Source organism: Centrocercus urophasianus, unplaced genomic scaffold (assembly GCF_019232065.1).
Source record: "Centrocercus urophasianus isolate 14NV4802_14NV808 unplaced genomic scaffold, USGS_Curo_1.0 seq_11, whole genome shotgun sequence".
NCBI lineage: Eukaryota > Metazoa > Chordata > Aves > Galliformes > Phasianidae > Centrocercus > Centrocercus urophasianus.
Genome location: NW_024884253.1, coordinates 6,065,823 through 6,087,778, shown reverse-complemented (window position 1 = coordinate 6,087,778; position 21,956 = coordinate 6,065,823). Strand labels below are relative to the sequence as shown.

The window sequence follows — 21,956 nt, the reverse complement described above, 5'->3', positions numbered from 1 at the left end:
GAATCACAGAATCACAGAATCACAGAATCACAGAATCACAGAATCACCCGGGTTGGAAGGGACCTCAAGGATCATGTAGTTCCAACCCCCCTGCCTAGCAGGGCCACCAAACACACGCATTCAGATCAGGTTGCCCAGGACCCCGTCCAACCTGGCCTTGAACACGTCCAAGGACGGGGCATCCACAACCTCCCTGGGCAGCCCGTTCCAGGGCCTAACCACTCTCCTTGTATAGAACTTCCCCCTAACATCCAACCTAAATCTTCCCTCCTTCACACGTTTGGTTAATTCTTTTTCTGTTCATTACCTTGCATTCTTGACTACACAGTGGCAAATATCCCAGATCTAGAAGTACCACAGCCAGATCTGGATTCTGGATCAGAACTCCAGCAGTGTTTATCTTGGAGATAACTTATAGATTTATAATAACTTCACACACAAACTTCTCTGTGATGTTTATCAGTACAGAGCAAATGATGAGTGACAGGAATTAGCACAAAGTTGCTTTTTAATAAACATTATTTATCCCATTCATCAAGTAAGACAGGAATCCAGCTGAAAAGCAGCCAGGAAAAATCTAATGAAATACGTGCGTTTGTCTACAGAACTGAGATTTTCATACTGGCTATCACTGGGGAACTTTAAAATTAATATTTATTAAGTATTAATTTTGCAAATGAAAACTATCATTAAAGTAGCTTTCTGCATTTGTCTGTGCCTACTTTTTTAAAGTGCTGTATTTTGGATGAGCAGCCCCATTTACTGAAGGTATGCACTAAGTAAATATATCAAGCAGCGGGCAAAAGGACCAGTAAGAGCACTGCCAAGGTTAGTTACTGAGTAAATGCTAATAAATTATTTTTTTCAATTCATTTAAATACTCAACTAGATTTTGCAGTAAGCACCACTAAGCACAATTTTGAAAGAGCTCACTTTCACAATGTTTTTAATTATGAAATGCATTTTCTCAGTTCCATTTAGTGTCATGAAAATGATCCTCCTGGTGGGAACTGTCAGATATTTATCACACTTGAGAAAAAAGGACAAGGACACAGAAGTCTAATTTTAGCCTCTTTTTTTACAGTAGTCTCAGATATCATTTACACAGATTTTTCCCATCAGGTGAACATTATAAACTTAATAAATTCAAAAGAAGCCTAAAAAATATGTTTCATGAGTTTTTAAATAATTCATAGTGAATTCAGATTGATCAAAACATCAGCAATTTGTGGGATAAAGAGGAAAATAAACCTTTTTTTTATGTCATCTATGGTTGGTTTGGTCGTTTGGTTGTGGTTGTTTTTTGGTTTTTTTTTGTGTGTTTTTGGTTTTTATTTCCCTCTGGTTGTTGGTTTTTAAAGCTGTCCTGCAGTTCCATAAGACTATTACTTAATCAGAGTAAAAATACCTGTAAAATAACTTCACTTGTTGAAAACATTTGCCAAGAGCCTACCCGCAAAATGCAGATGACCTGAAAACATTAGGCTGATATGTAAACATCTTTTTGAAGCAGCTATGCTCATTTAGTAGCTAGAAACCGTCCACATCTGGGGAAAAATTACCACAAATCCTTAATTCAAACATTACATTTCACTTGTAAAAAAAGACAGAGTGCACCAACACTTGTCACAGTAGTTTAAACAAATTGTGATGTTATTTTCTCATGTGATTAGAAGAAACATGCCCGTAAGCGGTGCATTCTACATTATTCATGTAATAATGTTAGATCAGAGAAATATCACCAAGCTTGTGTTTTAGAGAAAGAGGGTTCCCAGTCCAGCATGCAGTCTCTAACATAGTCTCAAAGAAAACACGCAACAGGGCACTTAAAAGCGTATCTCTTCTACCTCTTCTAATGCAAAAAAAGCAACTGCAACGGGCATTGAGGGCTGGAAGGTTTACTGACTAAGATGGGAAACTTTAATATCAGAACTCTTGGTCTTCGTAGCCACTAAAGAAAATGGTGGTTGGTCAAACAGATGGGCTGCAACTAGTTGGAACTATTGCTAAACAATACTAATAAAAAAGCTTTTCAGCAATTTAAACTTCACTATAATAATTAAGAGAGAAATAAATACTCATTTTACCACAATCATCTCTCTGAGAAGGAAAGGATCCGCCTCCAAGGAATGAAGTAAAGAAAAGTAAAGAATCTGAGAATACTGGGAAAACTGAAGGGAGAAAGTGGATAACAACACTATATGGGAAGCTACAATAAGAGTGATCCAACTTAGGGAAATGGTGGAGTCACTGACCCTGGTGTTTCCAAGAGAAGTGTAGACGTGGCACTGAGGGACATGGTTTAGCGGGCATGGCAGCAATGGTTTGATGGTTGGATGAAATGATCTTAGCGGTCTTCTCCAACCAGAATTATTCTATGATTCTACATATATACTTGCTCTAGCTCATGTAACCAGCTCATCTAAGACTTCTCAGGCAGACAGAAATACTCATGCTCAGGTTAGAGCTCTTGTATCTTCAAGCATTGCCACATGGTTCCAAACACCAAGGAGATGACACTAAATTGAGATAAACATACTACTTGGCTTGTTAGTTTTGGTCACTTACCAGCTCAGAATGAACTTTAAGATGTGCCTGAAGCTTGTATTTATCTGGAGTAGAGTAGTCACAATGCTCTGTAGGACATTTCAGCAAAATATTGCTGTGCTTTTGAATGACATGACGCTTAAGGCAGTTTTTGGTGATGGAAGAGTAACTGCACTGGGAGCAATAATATAAATGTTCTCGAGTGTGTGTACGAACATGCATGTCATAATGTACTTGGTACCAAAATAACTTGCCTGAAAATAAAACCAGACATGGAAAGAATTATTTCTAAGCAATCGTTAATGAAAATTCCAATGCATACCCAATTTTCTTTTACAACAAATCATGCTGCTTGAATTGTGTCCCTTCTGGCTGCAAAACAAAAGCAAAAACAAAAACAGAACTTATCTTAAAGAGTCTACTAACAAAAATGTTTACAAAAATGCTTTTGTCTAAGAAGGTTGTGTCATGTCCTGAAACAGCAAGTGCAACTCCATTACCTATAAATGACCTTTTTATTAATGAGGAAGTCCTTTATTTCTCTTCTCAGTGAAGACTGAGTTCAACTCTTCAGTAGAAGAGCTTGTCAGAAAACTTTTTTTGGCACCTCCCTTCATTTTATTCCTTCCTAAAAGTTCTTTTGACACAATGGCACCAAAAAATTAAAATGCATATAAATAAAACATATGTTATGGTGTTTAAAACCGAAAATTTAAAAAACAAAAACTTCGACTCCGTTCCCTTCTGAAAAAGGGAGACTATGAGAAAAATCCCAATTACTTCACTCCAGCTGTGTCAGCTAAAAAAACTGCAGTTGGGATAAATGAGGATGTATAGTCTTCTCACATCCATGAATACAAAAATCAAATAGAATCAGAACAGTGCTGATCTTAAACCACATTATGAAAATTTTCATTGTCAGAGAAAATGATTAAAAAAAATCAGCTACCGTATCCATTGTACACAATTTGTATGATAGTACATGATTCCATGCTTTACAACAAAGACTGAATTTTACACTAAGACAATAGTGAAGCTTCAGTGCTAAAGCACAGACTGGCTAATACTCATCACAGACACTTATGTCTGTTCTGCTCAGCCCCAGTAAAAAGTTCTGAGGTAGGATAAGGCAGATAGGCAAAAAGAATCTGTCCAGTTCTATTAAACTTCAAATCAACAGAAAATCGATTAGGGCAAAGCTCTGCTTTACTACATTCTATGACTGTTTTATGAGGGGATTTCAATTATTTCATTTTGTTTATACAGGTTAAACTACCCTGAACTGCACAGTCCATACCAAACTAAAAAATACTGATGCAAAAATACACAAATTTACTAAAAACTATAAACCAGAGAAGTAGGAAAAAGATAGCCCAACATATAACATTAAAAAAAAAAAGGAACAAAAACCCCCACATCTTTGTACTGCTTCTTACCACAGTATTCACATTCCAAATCTCCATAAACCTTCCTTATCCTCTCACACAACTCTGTGTTCATTTGTCTCTTCTGTAAGCTATCCAAGATCTGCATAAAGGCAACAGCTCCGTTCCGATTATCTGATTTATCTGCATTAGAAGAGGCTGCCTGTGGACTGACAGCTGCATTAGCATCTGGTGCTAGCAAAGGGTCAGTTGTTCCTGTTGAGTTCTGAACTGACGGATTGCTTGTTTCTGACTCACTAGAAGGAAGAGACTGATTTTTCTCTTCAGAAACAGAAAGATCCTCAGTCACTGCATTGTTTTGACTCACATTTAAACTTGCATCCTCAGAGAGCAAAAGCTGAATTTCTTCACCCCGTTCATTTACAGAACTGCAGTGATCAGATTCCTCTCCATTTGCAGCAGAATCTTTTAACTCATCAGGAGCAGAGGTGCCATTTTTCAGCAGAAAGCAATCTGACATTACACAGGATTGAATGTTTGTGACTGCTGCCTCTGCTGATGCCTCACACACAGTCTCTCCTACGTTCTCTACCAGAGGATTTTCACATTCTAAGGAAGAAACGGAATTAGTTTTTAAGTCACCATTATGCTGATCATTATGGTTCACATCTGCAGCTATCGATTCATCTGTGCAAGTAGATGGTGTGGTAACAGCATTAGTACTCATCATAGTCAATTCATCTGCAGTTTGTGATAGCTGTTCACCAAGTGCTTCTGGCTGTATATCACCTCCTGGCTCAAGCAGGCAGAAACTTTGATTGATGGAACTATTAAAAACAGAAGTTTCCTGCAAATCTGCATGTACTTCTTTGATGTGAGCACGGAGTCTTACAGAACTGACAAATTTCATCAGGCACACAGAACACACATAGACAAACGGGTGTTTGCGAACATGAAGCTCAAGAGCTTGGTATTTAGTTGCTCCATGACCACAGAGCTCACAAGCAAAGGGCCTTTCATCACCATGGACAAGCATGTGACGGTCTCGATCGAGTTCATTTTTAAATTTGCGTTCACAAATATGGCAGTCATAAAGAAGTTGTCTTTTGCCCTCTCTTGTCATCAAGCGAAGCTCGTCAAAAACATCTTTCACCTTCTTATCTTGAAGGTCATGTGTTTCCTTGATATGCTTGATCAAATTTTTAACATCTGAATATTTCTTTTTGCAGAAGCGACAATGCTGCTTTATTTTCTTGTGAACTCTTTCAATATGGACTTTGAGATGGCCTTTGCTGAGACATGTGAACGTACAACAGTCACAGCTAAATTTCTCCCCTGTATGTTTCCGCAAGTGAACATTAAGGTTGGCTTTGATTGCACTGGCATAATTGCAGTATGAACACTTGTATGGTTTTTCATTAGTATGAATCCTCAAATGTGCTTGGAGGGAGTGTTTGAATTTGAACACCTTATTGCAGTATTCACATGTAAAGATCTTCAGCTGAGTTGGACCTAACCTAAAAAGAAACAAAAATAGCAGTACTTAAAATATTGAAACTTGGTATCAAATATTTCATAGATATTCATAGCAGCCACAAATACTTATGTTTATTTATTATAAAGAAATATTCCTTGTCAGCTTTTTTAAATTCTACAACCTATGCACAGAGTATTTTTAGCTGCTCCTTTATTGAAAAGGCTCAGAAAATATGAATGCAAAGCTTCCCTATTGATTTCAATGAAAATGAAATATTTTGTATGAACTAACGATAAATACTTCAAAATTACCTGATTGATTTCATTGTCTGCTCATATGGAGTCTGCTGAATTGCATATTCTTGATATCCTCTTCGTTGTGATGGGTCTTGAACCACTGTTTCTGGAGTACTGGGTTCACTTTCTTGGGGAGCAGCCTCAACTGGAACAATTTTTGTGGCTCCTAAAAGAAAGAATATGTCTGTTAACAGTATTTGACTAAATTCTGCATTATCTATAATACATGAGTGTAAATCACCAAATGCTTTAGGTTGGAAGGGCATTTAACGATTGTCTACTTCCAATCCTGCTTCCATTAGATCAAGTTGCCCAAAGCCCCATCCAACTTGGCTGTGAGCACTTCCAGGGATGGGTGATACGCAGCTTCTCTGTGCAACCTGTTTCAGTTCCTCACCACCCTCATAGGAAAGAACTTCTTCCTCATAACTAGTCTAAATACACCTTTTTTAAAATCCGTCCTACTGCTGCACTGCCCGATAAATAAAACATTAAACTCAGTAATCATTAGTTCAACTATTTCAGTTTCTATTTTTAAATTCCATATGCATATAATGACAGGTACATGAGCATAGGACGATGGGTACAATTCCAGAAGATACCAGTACTCACACCAAATATCTGCTTAAATTACGTGACAGAATTATTGGTGTTGCAGAATTACAGAAGTGCTTGATGCCTACTGCTATAAGATCCCATATCCAATTATTTCCACCTTTAAAAAACTAAGTTTTCAAAACTCATTTTTAATTTATCAGTTTCTGTCTCATAATGCTACTGAAAACTTCAACTGCTGAATCAGTTCCACAAATGAGGCTGGGGAAAAAGACACTGTTTTGTCTATGTTTGAAAGTCCGGACAAAATTTCCTTGAACAAATTTTTATTGCTTATGTTTTGGGACTAACTGCCATCCACTCAGAACAAAGGAACACGTGCTATGTGCACTTATAAGTCTCCATTAAAAACAGAGATAAAAGGGCTATGTTTAATGCAAAAAAGATCAGATACCATCCCACAGAGCTTTCACAAAAAGGGGCAGAAAGAGCACATTTTGAGCACATTGTGATTGAGATCATTTAACAGCCTTTTTTTTTTTTTCCCCTTTCCCTTCCCTAAACAACTGGATGGAAAATATTCAATGTCAAGCATCCACATTTAGCACTGAAGATAATCACATAAATATTAATTTACAGCGCAAAGAGAAACCTCAAGTATATCAAACCAAGCATTCATTATTGATTGATCCCTTCCTTTTTAATTTCACAGTCCAACTGTAATTCATCTACCCATGTTTTAAATGAGAATATTACTAAGTTTATAAGTGGTAATATGTATAGTTACTTATTTATTAACACGTATATTACAAGTATTTATATATAGTTGTGAAATTCTCACATTCAACTAACAAGCACTTTAGAAAAATATCTGAAGATAACAAAAATTGATTTCAGGGCTGATACTGGAAAACAAACAGTAAGCAAGGACCATATACTGAGTACTGAAGAGAAAACAATGCATTAAATATGTAGTAATAGATGACTTTCATAGCCCCTAGGAATAAAATATGTAATACATAAAGACTGTTCTATGATATACAGACAATAGAGAAACAAGAAAGGTTGCACATGAAAATATCTTTGAATCAAAAAATGAACTTAACAACTTCATGTAAAACTGAAATTCAGTATATTTCACTTTATTTCCTTTTTCCTGGATAGTACACTTGTCTTTAATCTCATTTCAATGCACCTAAATAGAAGCCAAGTATGAACCAAAATAATTTTACAAAGACACAGGAGCCTACATTATATGTATGTTAACAGTAAGAATATAAGTATTTACAAAATGAAACAAATGAATAAAAAAGGAAAAACATTCAAGGAGTGATTGCTCCGTTAATAATAGAATGAAATTAAAATCCCTCTTGTTCCATTTAGAGAAAAATTATCTGCCCAGGTAAAAAGTTGATTTCCCTCTTGTTTATAAACTCTCCTTAAATATTGGAAGGCTGTAATGAGGTCTCCCCGCAGCCTTCTCTTTACCAGGTTGAACAAGCCTAACTCATTCAGCCTGTCTTACAGGATAGTGCTCCAGTTCTCTGATGATCTTCATAGCCCTCCTCTGGACCCTCTCCAAAAGTTCCACATATTTCCTGTGCTGGGGGCCCCAGACTCAGATGCAGTACTCCGGATGGGACAGAGTAAAGAGGGACAATCACCTCCCTCTTCCTGCTGGCCAACCCCTCTTCTGATAGCACCCAGGATGCCATTGGCCTTTCAGGCTGCAAGCACACACTGCCAGCTCATGTTAAGTTTTTTGTCAATCAGGACCCTACGTCTTTCTCAGCAGGACTACTCTCAAGTTCTTCTCCTACTTTATATACATATCTGGGATTACCCTGACTCACGTGCAAAATCTTGCACTTTGCTCTGTTGAACATCATTAGGTTCACAAGAGCACATCTTTTGAGTTTCTCAAGGTCCCTCTGAATGGCACCCCTTCCTTCTGCTGTATCAACCGCACCACTCAGCTTGGTGTCATCAGCAAACTTGCTGAGGGTGCACTGAATCCCATCATCATGTCACTGATAAAGATGTTATAGAGTACTGGTCCCAAGATGGATCCCCTCGGGAACACTGCTCATTTTGGGCCTCCACCTGGACATAGAATCATTGACCACAACCATAACCAGAATTTAAAAATGCTAAAAATATCTTCTAAGCTTTCAGCACTTGCAAATTCTGGATGATAATTCTTAACTGCCATAATAGCAATTATCTTTTTATTGTATATATTCTCCCTGGGACCTTCCAAATTAGTAAGCGTAATAATTGCCAATCGAATAAATGAAAAGATAATCAGAAACAGCTTCAAATACACAATTAACTGTCATTTCTTCAATCCATTACAGATTTTTGAATGAAACCTACTGTGCACAAACTGCTCCCAATTAACATTCTCCATAATTCAAAAAGCATAGAAAGAAGAAAACAGAAACTTCACATTAAATAAAAAATTACCAGGTAGTAATTAAGGCAACAAACATCCCTAAATATTCATTTCCTTTCTGTCTTCACATGCCTTATATATTGTTTTTATTCTCGGTATTTGCCTCGTTAGGCTGGTTTCCTATGAAAATAGGGCTTTGATGGCACTATCTATCATGTCTCCTCTTTCCCTCTTGAAAAAAATGTTTACTTACTAAGGGAAAGGTAGAGCTCTCAAAGATAAAAATTGTTGCAATGTTCATAAAATTTAGCACCTGGACAGAGGAGAGCCAAATTACAGCTCTTCCTCCAAAGTTCTGTTTGCCACTGTTCATGTATAAATCCAGTAACCAACAACTACGTGAGTCCCTTAACCAACCATCACATGTTTCTCTTTGGACAAAGCAACAGAAGGCATAAAAGGGAGCCTTCAATGTGGCAGTGAGGGGAATGAGGCCAGGATGGAAGAAGCAGCTGAATGTGGTGGGAAGAGCCTAAAAAGGTGGCAGAGACTGTGGGGAAGATGAGTGCTCAGCAACAGGTAAGGAAGAGTTCAAGGTCACATCAAACAAAAGCATCAAGACTGTGCTTAGTGAAAATCCAGGTATTTTCCAACCCACAACATTAATAAATACATTCTAATTGTTCTGAGATAGGTAAGCAAAACAACTGTTCAGAACTATTAGCAACAGTGAAGGGAACAATAAAGGCTACGAAGCTGAAAAGAATGCACAAAACTGCTAAAAAGGCATTTTGTCATTCAGGTAAGTACCAGGTTTATACCAACAGGAAAATACAAGTCTAAGTTTGAAATTATTTCAAAATCCTTCAATGCAAAGGCTCTAAGCAAAATCGCAGATGAAGAACTACTGAACAGCAACTTCATGTGATTTTGAAATATAAATTTCCTAACAATCTATTTGTAAACATAAATATTAAGTTCTGTATACTTTGAGCTGTTAGTGTTTTCATAATCAAATTTATATTTATCATAAATATATAGAGTCAAGAGCTGAAATAAAGATATGATCAGAGAAAAATACTTCTTTTTTCCTTGTTCAATGATATTTCCTTTTCTTCTTTAAAATCCCTCACAGACTCAACATTACTCATGTTAATGCAGATAAATACATTCAGGTCCACAGAGTCTTTTCCCAATCTTTGTCACCTATAAAGTAGCTCTACAATGATCCTGATGCCAGACACAGAGATTCTATATCAAAATGACCAACCAAATACTTGATTTTTCAGATAGCATGTACCCTAAGCATTTCAGTATAGACCAATTTCTCTTCTATACGGTGTCAACATAAACAGAAACAAATCTGATTAACTAATTGGTGATTCTGAATACCTGGAATAGCTTCATGGGCTGTCAAAACCACACTTATTATAGGATTTTTAGCCCCTGGAACCTGCTCAGTCTCCTTAGTCGATGGAGTTTTCTCTGTTTTCTGTACTCTGGGCCTCTTTGGAGTTTTTTCTCGCTCATCTTCCTTCCTGTCAAGGTCAACGTCAGAATCATTACCTAAAGAGCAAACATCAAAGAAAATATATATATAACTACATGCAAAAGAAATGCAGGTAATAGTTATGAACACCACAGAAGAAAATGAATGCTGCTATCGAAAATACTGCGTGTTATTTAAACAAGGTGTGCTGCATGAATCCTTAAAGGAAATTTTTTCTCCTTTCATTAATAAAAAATATGATAATTATACAAATAAAGAAAGTAGAAAAAAACTAATAATAAAAATTAGACTCAGAGAAACATTTATGTTCCCAAATTATCTTTATATTATTGTGGATTTTTGCAAAAATTCTACAAACCTGGAACAATTTCTTATGATTTAATCATTAAAGAACAAATCATTTTCCACGTCCCAGTGACTTCAGGATTATTCATCCTTGTATTTGATTCACTACCCATCATGTTTAATGGAAAATGTTCCTACAGACTCTTTGGGTTAGGCTTTTTCCCCCAACCATTGCAATGAATCAACAGACAGAAACATACTTCTCTTTTTCAGCGTTGAACACTGAAGTTCAAAATAGTTTATTTGGTTCAGCCTAACTCTTTGAGCTGTAACTTTGCCTTTTGAAGGCCTGCACTTTTAAATGACCCCCTGTCTTCTAATGTTCAGAATGCCTTCGTATCCTTAAACTGCATTAATTTTGGACCTGCTACCTAGAAAGCAACAATGTCTACAAAACACTCATCTGAAATAACACATACGTGATCAGCTCAGCTCTTTCTTGAGGCTCTTTCTCCTTAGAGCAAATTAGGAATTCCTTACTGAAATTTGTTTCTAGAAGTGCTTATAAATGAAGAATTAGAATTTAAAAAAGAGAGGTTCAAGTTTATACTCAAAACATTCCTTGCATTAGATGAAATGATTGGAAATACAGGCTAGAGAAACTCTCATGGCAAATTAGGGGATTATGCAAATATTCCAGAGGTAATGACTAAAGAAAGCTCAAAACTGAAGAAAGAAAATTATAAATGAACCCAATGAATTTCAGAAGATTGTTTTGGTTTTTTTTTCCCCCCAAATCTAAAGCATCTGACACAATCTCCAGAGTATTCAGCGTATATTCATAAAAGGCTGTAGCTGCTGTGCTGGGATAAGGAAACAATATATAAAAATACAGCAGTAACAGCACAAGCTGGAGTGTGTTCTGTCGTTTATAACATGTAAATAGCAAAAGCAGTAGCATGACATGCTACATGGAAATCGCTGTGTTCTCATTGCAGTAATATTTTGCAATCTGTTAATACTCAGCTGAGTTTCTGGTTCCAAAATCATGGGGAAAAAAAGGAGCTTAAGACAATAGGCAATTCTTCAAAAAAAAAAGGAACAAGCACAAACTAATGCAGCACAGGTAGCAAGGTAAGTAGCACTTGGCTAATTTGCAATTCCTCTAACTAAATGCAAAAGTAGAAGGAAAGAAAATATGTAGGAGTCAGTTTAGACTGCATTAAAAAAATTCACTTATTTATTGCTCTCCTCAACAATAATTTTTCACTGTAGATTTCAATGGTTCTGGAAATTATTACTACTTTATAAGCACAAAGAATCTCATTATATCCCCATTTACTTCCTTAGAACAGTTGTAATTTATTGACCGATATGGAAACTGAGTAATTCTAACAGCAACATTTCACTGCAATACTCCAAAGGGATATTTAAATATAAAGATATAACCCCATTCTGGCAGACACTTCTTGTGCAGTGGGATGAAGGGTGCGTGGCAGCTTACTAACAGTGTATTTTTCCCATGTTTCCTTCATGAAACTGCCTCCATTACTTTACTACCAACAACACATCTTTACAAATATCACAGCAGGAGTGATCACAAACATCTTACCTGCTCCACAGAGGAAAAGAACGCATCAGCATGCAAGCTGCCTAGTGAAGTGTACCTCGCTGAGGCTACTTTATGTATTGTTAAACAACAAATACAGAAGTCGATTGAGTTGATTACACTGTCACATTCAGTGGGCAGTAATTTAGTGAAAATTATTTGCTATGCCTGTGAACAAAAGGCATTTTGCATGTTTATAGCTAACAAAAATCCAGAACTACTGACTGAAGCAAAAGATGTGATAATAACAGCAGAAGTTTCCCCATTTTGCTTAGGGCAGCACAGTGAAATGTTGGTAGGAACATGATTCCTACCCTACTCCCAAGTCTTCTCTTCTAACCATTAAAAAGTAAGAATCCGTTTAATGAGAGTAATGAGAGACCAGGAGACTTTTTGGGCTGATCTTCTCATGTTTAACTTGTAACTCTATAAACTTTAGAATGCTGGGATTCTATTTTTTTTTTTTTTTTTAATAAAAATTAGTAAGAAGGACAGAGTTGTGTCAGTTGAGTTTGTTGGTTCGTTGACACTAATGAAAACTACTGTTACAGCCTTAACAAGCTAACAAATATTACTTGCTGCTTTTCTTTCCTAATTTTGCCTCTATTAGGCAGAGCAGTTTGATGACTGATTTAGTTTGATCAAGGGTCAACGAAGAAAAGTACTAGAACAAATCTATTACAATAAATATAGCTGACTAATTCCCTGCCTGCAAAACAAACTCCAGAAATTTTATTAAGAAGCAATTTATACATAATACATAACAAAGACAAAGCTGGTAAATACTTCAAGCAGACTTGCATCTCAGCTTCCACCTTCGAGCTGAGAAAAATGCAATTAACAGGACTAGAATCAGCTCATGCATAGCTGCTAGGAAGGCACTGAGTGCTGCGCAAACCCCTGTAGTACAGAAAACCTGGCACACAAATTTGGCCAAAAGCAGGTAAGGGAGAAAATTCACCTGATTTATCTACAATACATCTTGAACTAGAGCTGAATATTTGTATGAACATGATCAACATTCCAATGATACGTGCAAAACACAAAGCCTTCCTCTCAGTGTAAAGTCAAGTTCTGGTACTTAACTTCAAAATCCACTCACTAATCCACACTGAAGCCTATTCTCCCTACTTCTGAGAGGAACAAGCATCTTCCAGAAGCAGTTTGTTGGTAAGGAGCAGAGGCTGCACGCATGACCAATACATTTTTGTACAAACACAACTATGCTGCATTCTGTGTGTAACCTGAAAGAGACATAAAAATATCAAACCACTCTCCATCAAATCACCAAAGCAAAAACATCTCACTTCCTAATGATAGCTGCTTTCTTCCTCCACATCAAAAAAAAACCAAAAACAACAACCAAACAAAACCAACCTGAACTAGGTGGTCATTTAGGAAAAGAACAGTGGGAGACAAAAGATGAGCTTCAGCTTTGACTACGGGGCATTGCCTTTCCCTAATACAGGATAGCTTTCTATCTTAGTAATTCAGATATCTTCCTTGCAAAAATTATTTTATAGTTCCCACTAGACATCAGAGTCAAAATCAGTCTTGATCTTTCACCACAGTCTTTGATCTTTCCATACATTTAGCTACTACTATTCTTACTGCATTGAAAAAGCATCCACCAGTGATTTTGAGATGATTTAGGAACAATTGAAGTATCACCCTAAGTAGCTAAGTAAGGTTTCTCCAAACTGTAAGAGTCTCTGCTTGCTCACAAACAGATTTATTTAGATAAACTGCCTCACTTTGCATCTCCCTTGCTAAGCAGTCAGCTCAGCACTTCGACAGCTGGCACTCTGACTCAACAGACTAATAGACTGACCTTCCTTACCTAGCAAGAGGCACGTTAAATTCTCGCTGTGTTTGTGCAAGAAACATACTGCAGTGCTTCAGTTAGAATTTTCTAACACATTTAAGGAGCAGTCATGCCCGTGCTGATGAGGAAAACTGACAACTCTGAAGGAACCAATAGTTTCAAAGTCCTGTTGAACCAGGCTGTTCATCTGTCCTTTGCTTCTGTTTAAGTCTTTAATTGAAAGTACTGCTCTCTGCTTTCATAATTGGACTATGTTTCACAGGCACTGCAACACATCTCTAATTGGCATGTTTCTAAGCTAATCTTCATTAAAATTATTGTTTTTCTCCATAGAACATACTGATATTTCATAGTAGTAAGAATATAGCAGCCAGTCAAAATGAATACACGTAATTGTTTCTCTTGCAGAAACTGGCGCATTACTTGCAAAGAGAATTCATGTAAATGAGAATCCAGCTGATGTTAAAGAAGTTTAAAACTAAGGCTGAAGTGTCATTTTTAAGAATTCTGAAGGCTCCAAATTCCCTATGACTCTCTTGAAAAGGTCTAGAAGAATATCTAGACTGCTGCTGATAAAATCTGATGAACCACCAGAAGTTAATTTTAACAGATCAGAAGCACTTACAAAGCCTGTTATACTGTTCCAGCAGTAATATAACTTCTTAAGGATAATTTCTTAAGTTGCCTGAGTATGCTTACGTTTTAAGAAGTTGTATGTTTGAATTAAATTGTCTTAAATTGTGAACTGGAACTTTTGCAAGTTTCTCTATTGACACAGGCACTTCTTTAATCAAAATTAAAAATTAAAAATCCTTTTAGTTAGTGTGAAGTGATTTAATCCAGAGAAGATAGGTGGGCTGTCCACTGCTGCAGTCTATCTTCCATCCAAATCCCATTTCCAGACATCAAACATCTGCTCCTATAACTCCCAGAGATTCACATAAGCTGCAGAGTGGAAAGGGGAGGATGGTTAAATTAATCTTGTTTTCTTGTTTTCTCAAAACAATTGAGTGCAGAGCAGGAGCTGGGGAACTGAGCAAACCCAGGAAAAGTCAAAATCCCCAGATCAATACCACTGCAGTGCAGGAGCTCCAGCATCTCCTTTTTATTCACGTGTTCAGAAACATTTCTCAACTCATCCAACTTTGTCTTAGGACAAAAAGAACGGATGGTATCTCCTGCCAACCCATTAACAAGAAACTCCAATTTAGTTTAACCAAACAAAAACAAAAATTAGTGCTTACATAACTGCTTAAATCAAAGCAACCTACTTGGGCAGAGAAACCCTGTATTAAATAAAGTTTACTGAGCATATGTTTGGGGCATTTGTAAGCAAAAGCTGGACGGATCTCTGAGGAACCTGATCTAGCAGGTTCCTCAGTGGAGTTCAAGGCAGCTAAGTTGGACTAAATAACCTCAAAAATCCCTTGCAATTGTAACAATTCTATGATTGTGAGGTGAAGGTAATCATTATGTATGAAAGCAGCACGTTAGCTGCACAGAGCAACTCAGCAACCAGTAAGGCTTGATGACTCCTGAAAAAGGGGAAGGGCCATCTCAGTGAGAAATTATTTCAATTATTTCTCAGACCAACAGATATTGTTGCCTCAATACAGTTTTATAGTTGTTTATCTATTGCAGTTTTAAAACTCCAACAAACTAAGTGTTTCATTACTTCCCTTAGGGATCTATAAAAATGAGCAACATATTTTATTATTTGGAAAACTTTCCTGATAGTTTAATTTCAGCTCAATACGCTTATGTTCCTCTCAGTAAAGAATATCATGCAGAATATCAATATATAGCATCTCAATATTTAAGTTTAGTATACTTTAGCACTAGCTACAACACTAGTGTGTCAACAGCATTATTTTGGTCATATATCAAAAGTGCAGCACATTATGAGTCACTTGAAGAAAACGAATTCCATCCCAGCCAAATCCAGTACAAAGTGAAAACACATTTTATTATTAGTAATACATTCAGATATCAGATATCCACACACTGATAAACTTTGCAAGAAATGAAAAACGTGGTAGATGAAAACAGTAGGAAAAAAATCTCAGAAGCAGTGGAGAAACAAAAGCAATCTAAAGTTGGAATGACAAAAGCTGTGGAAAAAAAGGGTGGGGGAGTGTTTGCATTAGGCAAGAGGATAAAAACAATAAAGAACTTGCTGTCAAAGGTCTTTACTATTTTTGGCCACTTGTTCTAACCACTGTGTCAGAAATAAGAAAAGGTATTTTAACTGGAAGGTTCCAAGAGCCTCAACAAAATTCTCCACCCAGCTCTATGAACACCAACAACAGAGAAATGTTGAGGCAGAAATTTCAGTACTGCTGTTCTCACATGCACTAAAACGTAGAACTTCGAGAAGTTTTGTCTCACTGATAGTTCAGTCCAGAAATTGTTGACATCAACCATGTCTACTCAAGCAACTGCAATATTTCTCGAACATTATAAACAAAAAAGCCACACACAAAATAAATATTTTCGTGCCACTGCCTAAATCAAAGATGCTTTTGAACACTGCCTGTACTTCCACTCCTTCATCTCAAAACAGGGACAGCAGAGTTGCTGGGAAGAATGATAAATGATCAGATGCATAAGCAATTTCCATATCATCTAGTTAGTCTGTTACTTAAGGCTCCTAAGAAAAGAAAAATCTGAAAGCAAACATGAAGATTTCTAAATTGTGACTATGAACCTCAGGCAAGAAGTTAATACAGGACTATTAAGCATTTATCAGAATTATGCAGTAAAATGGCACCCAACGAAAAGAGCAGGATCAGGTTTAAAAAACAATGCAAAAATAGCACCATTTCACAGATGGTGCAATAGTGCATTCCAACTCATTAACACAGAACATACCGACACGTAGAAAACTAGGCAGCTTTGTAGCTCACCTAGGTGAACTAATGAGATTAACAGCTTTCACTGACATGGTGAAACCTCCAGTACAAAAACTCTTGTAAACAACTTCAGCAACTTCGAATCTTGGCATATTTGTACATGTATGAGCAGGTCCCCATGAAATTATGTGAACAGATAAAAAGACATTTACTATTACATTATTTCTTGTCTTTTAGACTTTTTTGTTCACTTTCCATCCTCAGAACTTTATTTGTAATGGAAACTCAGTCTGATAATAATATTCCAAAAGCTACAAGTTTAGAGAACATATTTTCTGAGCTGGTAAAACAATAAAGCTATGATAAATAATATTGGTTTTGTCCACGCATCAAAAAGCTTTGAGCTACTCCATCTAATCACGTTCTCAAAGGATAATAACAACACGCACGCTACTTTTATCTACACATTCTAAAACTGGAAAGTTATTCCAAAACAGTTCATACATCAAAGGGAGAGGTGAAAAAGTTCTCCCATGATGGGTTAACTAACAGTAGATGACTGAAGACAGAATTGCCCAGGTGTAATCCAAACAATTATTCCTTCAAGTTAAAAAATGGTGCTCAATACCTTCACAGTTTGCCATCTAAGCATGAAACTTTGGGCTGGAGGCACTGTCTGCACTAGACACCAACAACTAAAAGCCCTCACTGTTTGTTGTTCAAGAATGACATATTTTTCCTTGACTGACTTGCTTTTGCCAGAACATAAATAAAAAATGTTCCATTCAAATAAAATTGAGGCTGTTTTCTTTTTTAAAGGAAAAGACTAAGCGATTTATTTTGAAAAACCTGCCAATGTGTTTTGTAGCAAAACGGATCCAGATAAGATTTAGCAGCTCTAATGAGCTAACAGATCTAGCGCAGTTAATTTGAGCTGACACTTTTTTCTTTTAAAAGGGCATGCAGAAAAGGCAACATTGACAAAAAGATGCAAATGCTAACATTGTACCTAACACATACAAACAGCAAAGGACACAGACACTTGCATTCTCAGAGATGAGACTGCTGGAGTGAGTGTCTCTACATGTATCATAAAAATCCTACCAATGATGACAGAAAAAAAAACCCAAAACAATCAGGTAAGAGTTTCTGTTCTGTCAACATATTCCAAACCCATTTTAAATAAATTAGTCGTAGCCACAGGGGTTAAACTACACAAATCACTGGAAGCAAAATGCAGTCACTCTCGCTGTGTATCATAATGATAGAGTGGACGCAAAACAGTAACAGAAAAATGGAAAAAAAAGCAATGGCAAATACTGTCTGTAAGTAGGATCGACACAGCAATATGCAATGCGTGTTAAACAATGCAGCTAAAGAAACGAATTCAAGGCTAAACTATTCAGCGGATAAAGAATTGGTTGGAAGGTCACAGTCAGAGGGTTGTGGTCAACAGCTCTATGTCCAGGTGGAGGCCAGTCACAAGTGGTGTCTCCCAGAAGTCCATGTTGGACGTAGTACTCTTAAATCATTATCGACAACATACACACTGGCATCAAGTGTACTCTCAGCAAGTTTCCTGAAGCCACAAAGACGGTAAGAGGGCTGGAGCACCTCTCCTATGAAGAAAGGTTGAAGAAGTTCAGCTTGTTTAGCTTGGAGAAGAGAAGGATCTGAGAACACCTCACTGTAGTCTTCCTGTACTTGAAGGGAGCTTAAAAGCAGGAGACAACATGGTCTGACAGTGAAAGGATAAGGAAGAATGGCTTTAAATTACACGAGGGAAGATTTTGTTTAGGCATTAGGAAGAAATTTTTAACTCAGAAGGTGGTGAGGTGCTGAAACACATTGCCCAGAGAAGTTGTGGATGCCTCATCCCTGTAAGTATTCAAGGTCAGGTTGGATGGGGAGCTAGGTAGCCTGATATAGTGGATGGCAAGCCTGTCCATAGCAGGACAGTTGGAACCAGATGACTGTTAAGGTCCCGTCCAACCTAAGCCATTCTATGATTCTATGATACAAAAACTTTTGTAAAATAGAAGAGGTGAGCTTTGCATTACTTTCTATACAGCATAGCAAGCCATCCTGAAAGGCATTTCTTTTGTCTATCACAAGAATAGAACAGAATTCAGGTTTCCCAAATGGAACGACAGAAACATCTCTATGGAATCATACCTCTTCATCTATGCACGATACCCACCTATGTTGCTATATCAGTTCCCATTAGAAAACAGCAATCCTCTGCTCAAAACAGTTTCTTGTGCAAAATAAGCATTTTAGTGAGTCTAAGACTACTAACGTAGTAAGCCTTCAGTATTTGTGGAAGAAAAAAAAGAAATGTCAAACTTTATTCTCAGTTTATTTCAACATGCTTTTTACATGACAAGAAACAGTCCATTCTCTTCCATTGAAAATCAACATTAATGACTAGGAGTAATCAGGATGGAAAAACACTGGTTCACAATATGCTTTGTATCTTTTTAATGGATATTCTCTTACCTCCATCTCCTTCCTCTTCTCCTTCATTCAAAACAATAATGCAGATATGTTTCCTCAGCTGACGCATATTAGAGAACTTCCGATTGCATTTCCTACATTCCAAGCTGCCTGGTGAGACTTCAGCCACTTCTGGTCCTTCTTCTGTCCCAGGCTGAGCTTCTTCATTCAGAACAGAGTTATTTTCTGCAACATCTTCATCCCCACATAACTTCTTAGTAGATCCTTTTGGTCTGCCCCTTTTCTTCTTCACTGCAAGAAACTCTAGGGAAAAAAAAAAATGAAGGAAATTAAGAGCTAGAAACAAGCTATAACGCAATCTCGTAGGGTTACTCCAGTACCTGGCTGAAAAAGAGCAATATTAAATGAAGATTCAGAGTCTCTACCCCAAAAGCTTAAAAAAAAAACAAAAAACAGAAAAAGGTTAGTTTCATACAGATTTACTTCTAAGCAAAGACATTTGTTGGCATTTCTCCTAGTCACAAAGCAATAATATGTTACTGAGATTGACAGATATCAGAGTACTACAATTTTACAGAAATCACACTGCAAGCATTCTTTTAGATTATTGAATAATTGTATCAGCATGCATATTCTACAGAATTGCTTTACCCTGCTCTGACACTCCATAAAAAATATCTCATTTTAATTTAAATCACTCTCAAGTAAATTGTTTAAGCAGTTGAGATGCATTCAGAGAAAAGCACTTTATCTTTTAAAACCAGAACTTCATTTTTCTTTTAATAATGTGGGCCAATGACATTCTCACTCAAGGCCACGTCGGATGGGGCTTTGAGCACCCTGATCTAGAGGAAGATGTCCTGGCCCATGACATAGGAGATGGAACCAGATGGTCTTTAAGATCCTTTGCAACTCCAAGCACTCTGTGATTCTATGATTCTGAAATTCACATGATTCTTTATCATCAACACTTTCTAGTTTCATGCTCCTGTTGCTCGCTTCAGACTGCTCTGATCACTGCTTCATAGTTACTTCAAAAGCAACTCTGCTATCAGACTCTCACAGACATAAAGAGTGACAGAGCCAGTTAGACCAGCATAAAACTTCTAATTAATGAAAGCCAGTACTAAGAGCAGAGGAATTTTCCAGTGTCCAGGTACTTTTCAGAAATTTCATCCTAGCTATCAGTTACTCTGGTGTAATTGTTTATACAATTAAAAGAGTTGCTTTTTATCCTTCTTGTTAATCTCCAGCACTTTTTGTTCTTTATGCTTTACTATTTGAGGAATTATCTGATTGTTACTGTATGTATTTTAATTCCTTTGTATCTGCTCTTCTGCAAGAAGCTCAGTTCATGAAGAGCAAAGCGTGCTAGCTTTTCAAGCATGTATTTGCTTCTGAGCAGGCATCTGGTAAAATATCAGATCTATTTCTGCATAGTTCTGAGAAAGAAAAACTGGTGTGCATGTAGAGGAGTTTGTCTAACGGTATATGGAGGAACAGGGAGTCAAGCTTATTCGAGACTTTTAGCATTCATTTTATCAAATATCAGACACCTATGGTCTTGTATAATGCATGAACATAGAAAGCACTCTCCAGAACGCACTTCAGATCACGTAAGGCCTGAATACTCTCCGGATCCCAGGGTGACTGGGGCTCTGCCATTTAAGAGCCTTCAGTAATATGCAGTGATGTTCAGCTTTGAAAATTAAAAGGAAAGACTTTGATACAGTCACTGTAATTGCAAAAACAAAACACAACGACCAACAAGCAAAAAACAAAAACTACAGTATAATGTGCATAAAAATGCTAGGTGTGCTAAAGTGCTAAGTGAAACAGAGCATGTATGAAGTCCCTGTCAGCCATCATCTTTGTAATATCATAGAGAAAAACAAAGGAGCAAGTTTTGCCAGTAACCTTGTATTTAATGCTCTAGAAAGAAAAGGGGAAAAAAAAGGAAATCTCATGTCCATGTCAGCTTATGGTGACAACAGCAAAGAGGTCCCTGAAAGCATTCTTACCATTCATTTCCAAAATATGAGACTCATGCAAAAAATAAAAACAAAATCACTCCTCTCAAAAACTTATGGCTGTTTTCTCTCTCTGCTTGGCACAGATGGGAAAAGTATGAATTACGTCTTCTGGCTTCACTTCAGAGAGAGAAATGCCCAGTAATGAAGTAACCGTTGTAATTCTGAATGTATGAAAAGGTCTTGAGATTATTCAAGCTAAATCAGACTGGCTGTGTAACTCACAAATTTTCCTCTGCATGAAAAGCTTGCAGTGCTTTTATTCCAGAACTTTCACCAAAACTGAAGATCAACAATCGTCTAAACCTTTTTATCAGATATTTATAAGCCAGTCGCCTATTTTCTATCTGGTAAACTGAGACTGACAATATAAAAGTCCCCAAAATCATAAAAGAATAATAATTAAAAAACATATGATTTTCAAGCAGATATGCCAAAAGCCCCTGCTAAATTGGCTGACTTAAAACATACGGAAAAATAAATGACCTCAAGGAATCTAAAGGCAAGATGATGCAAGAGAACAGGAGGTGGTAGGAGCATCATTTCTGAATCTGTTCATCATTTCCCTTAAGTATTTCAGACAAACAAAAACCCACACACAGAGACCACAGTTTCAGATAATCATGTAATTGATATCCAGTGAACAAGAAAGCATTCTGTCTTATTATAGTGGTGTTTGAGTACCCATCTATTCAAATATGTCACAAGAAAACTAAAAGCTCTATTATAAATG

At 36.9% G+C, this 21,956-nt stretch overlaps 1 protein-coding gene across 3 annotated transcripts in view; it reads right to left on the bottom strand.

Moving 5' to 3' along the window:
• ZFAT (zinc finger and AT-hook domain containing) overlaps window positions 1-21,956 on the bottom strand; it is an 83,883-nt gene that overhangs the window by 44,152 nt on the left and 17,775 nt on the right. For 2 of the 3 annotated variants that reach the window (XM_042808669.1, XM_042808670.1), the window contains exons 3-7: window positions 19,236-19,496; window positions 10,048-10,221; window positions 5,721-5,871; window positions 3,984-5,449; window positions 2,569-2,801 (exon numbers count right to left, since the gene is read on the bottom strand). In XM_042808669.1, the coding sequence (XP_042664603.1) occupies window positions 2,569-2,801; window positions 3,984-5,449; window positions 5,721-5,871; window positions 10,048-10,221; window positions 19,236-19,496 (2,285 nt within the window). The remainder of the gene's footprint in view (window positions 1-2,568; window positions 2,802-3,983; window positions 5,450-5,720; window positions 5,872-10,047; window positions 10,222-19,235; window positions 19,497-21,956) is intronic. The other variant, XM_042808671.1, reaches the window with a different exon arrangement.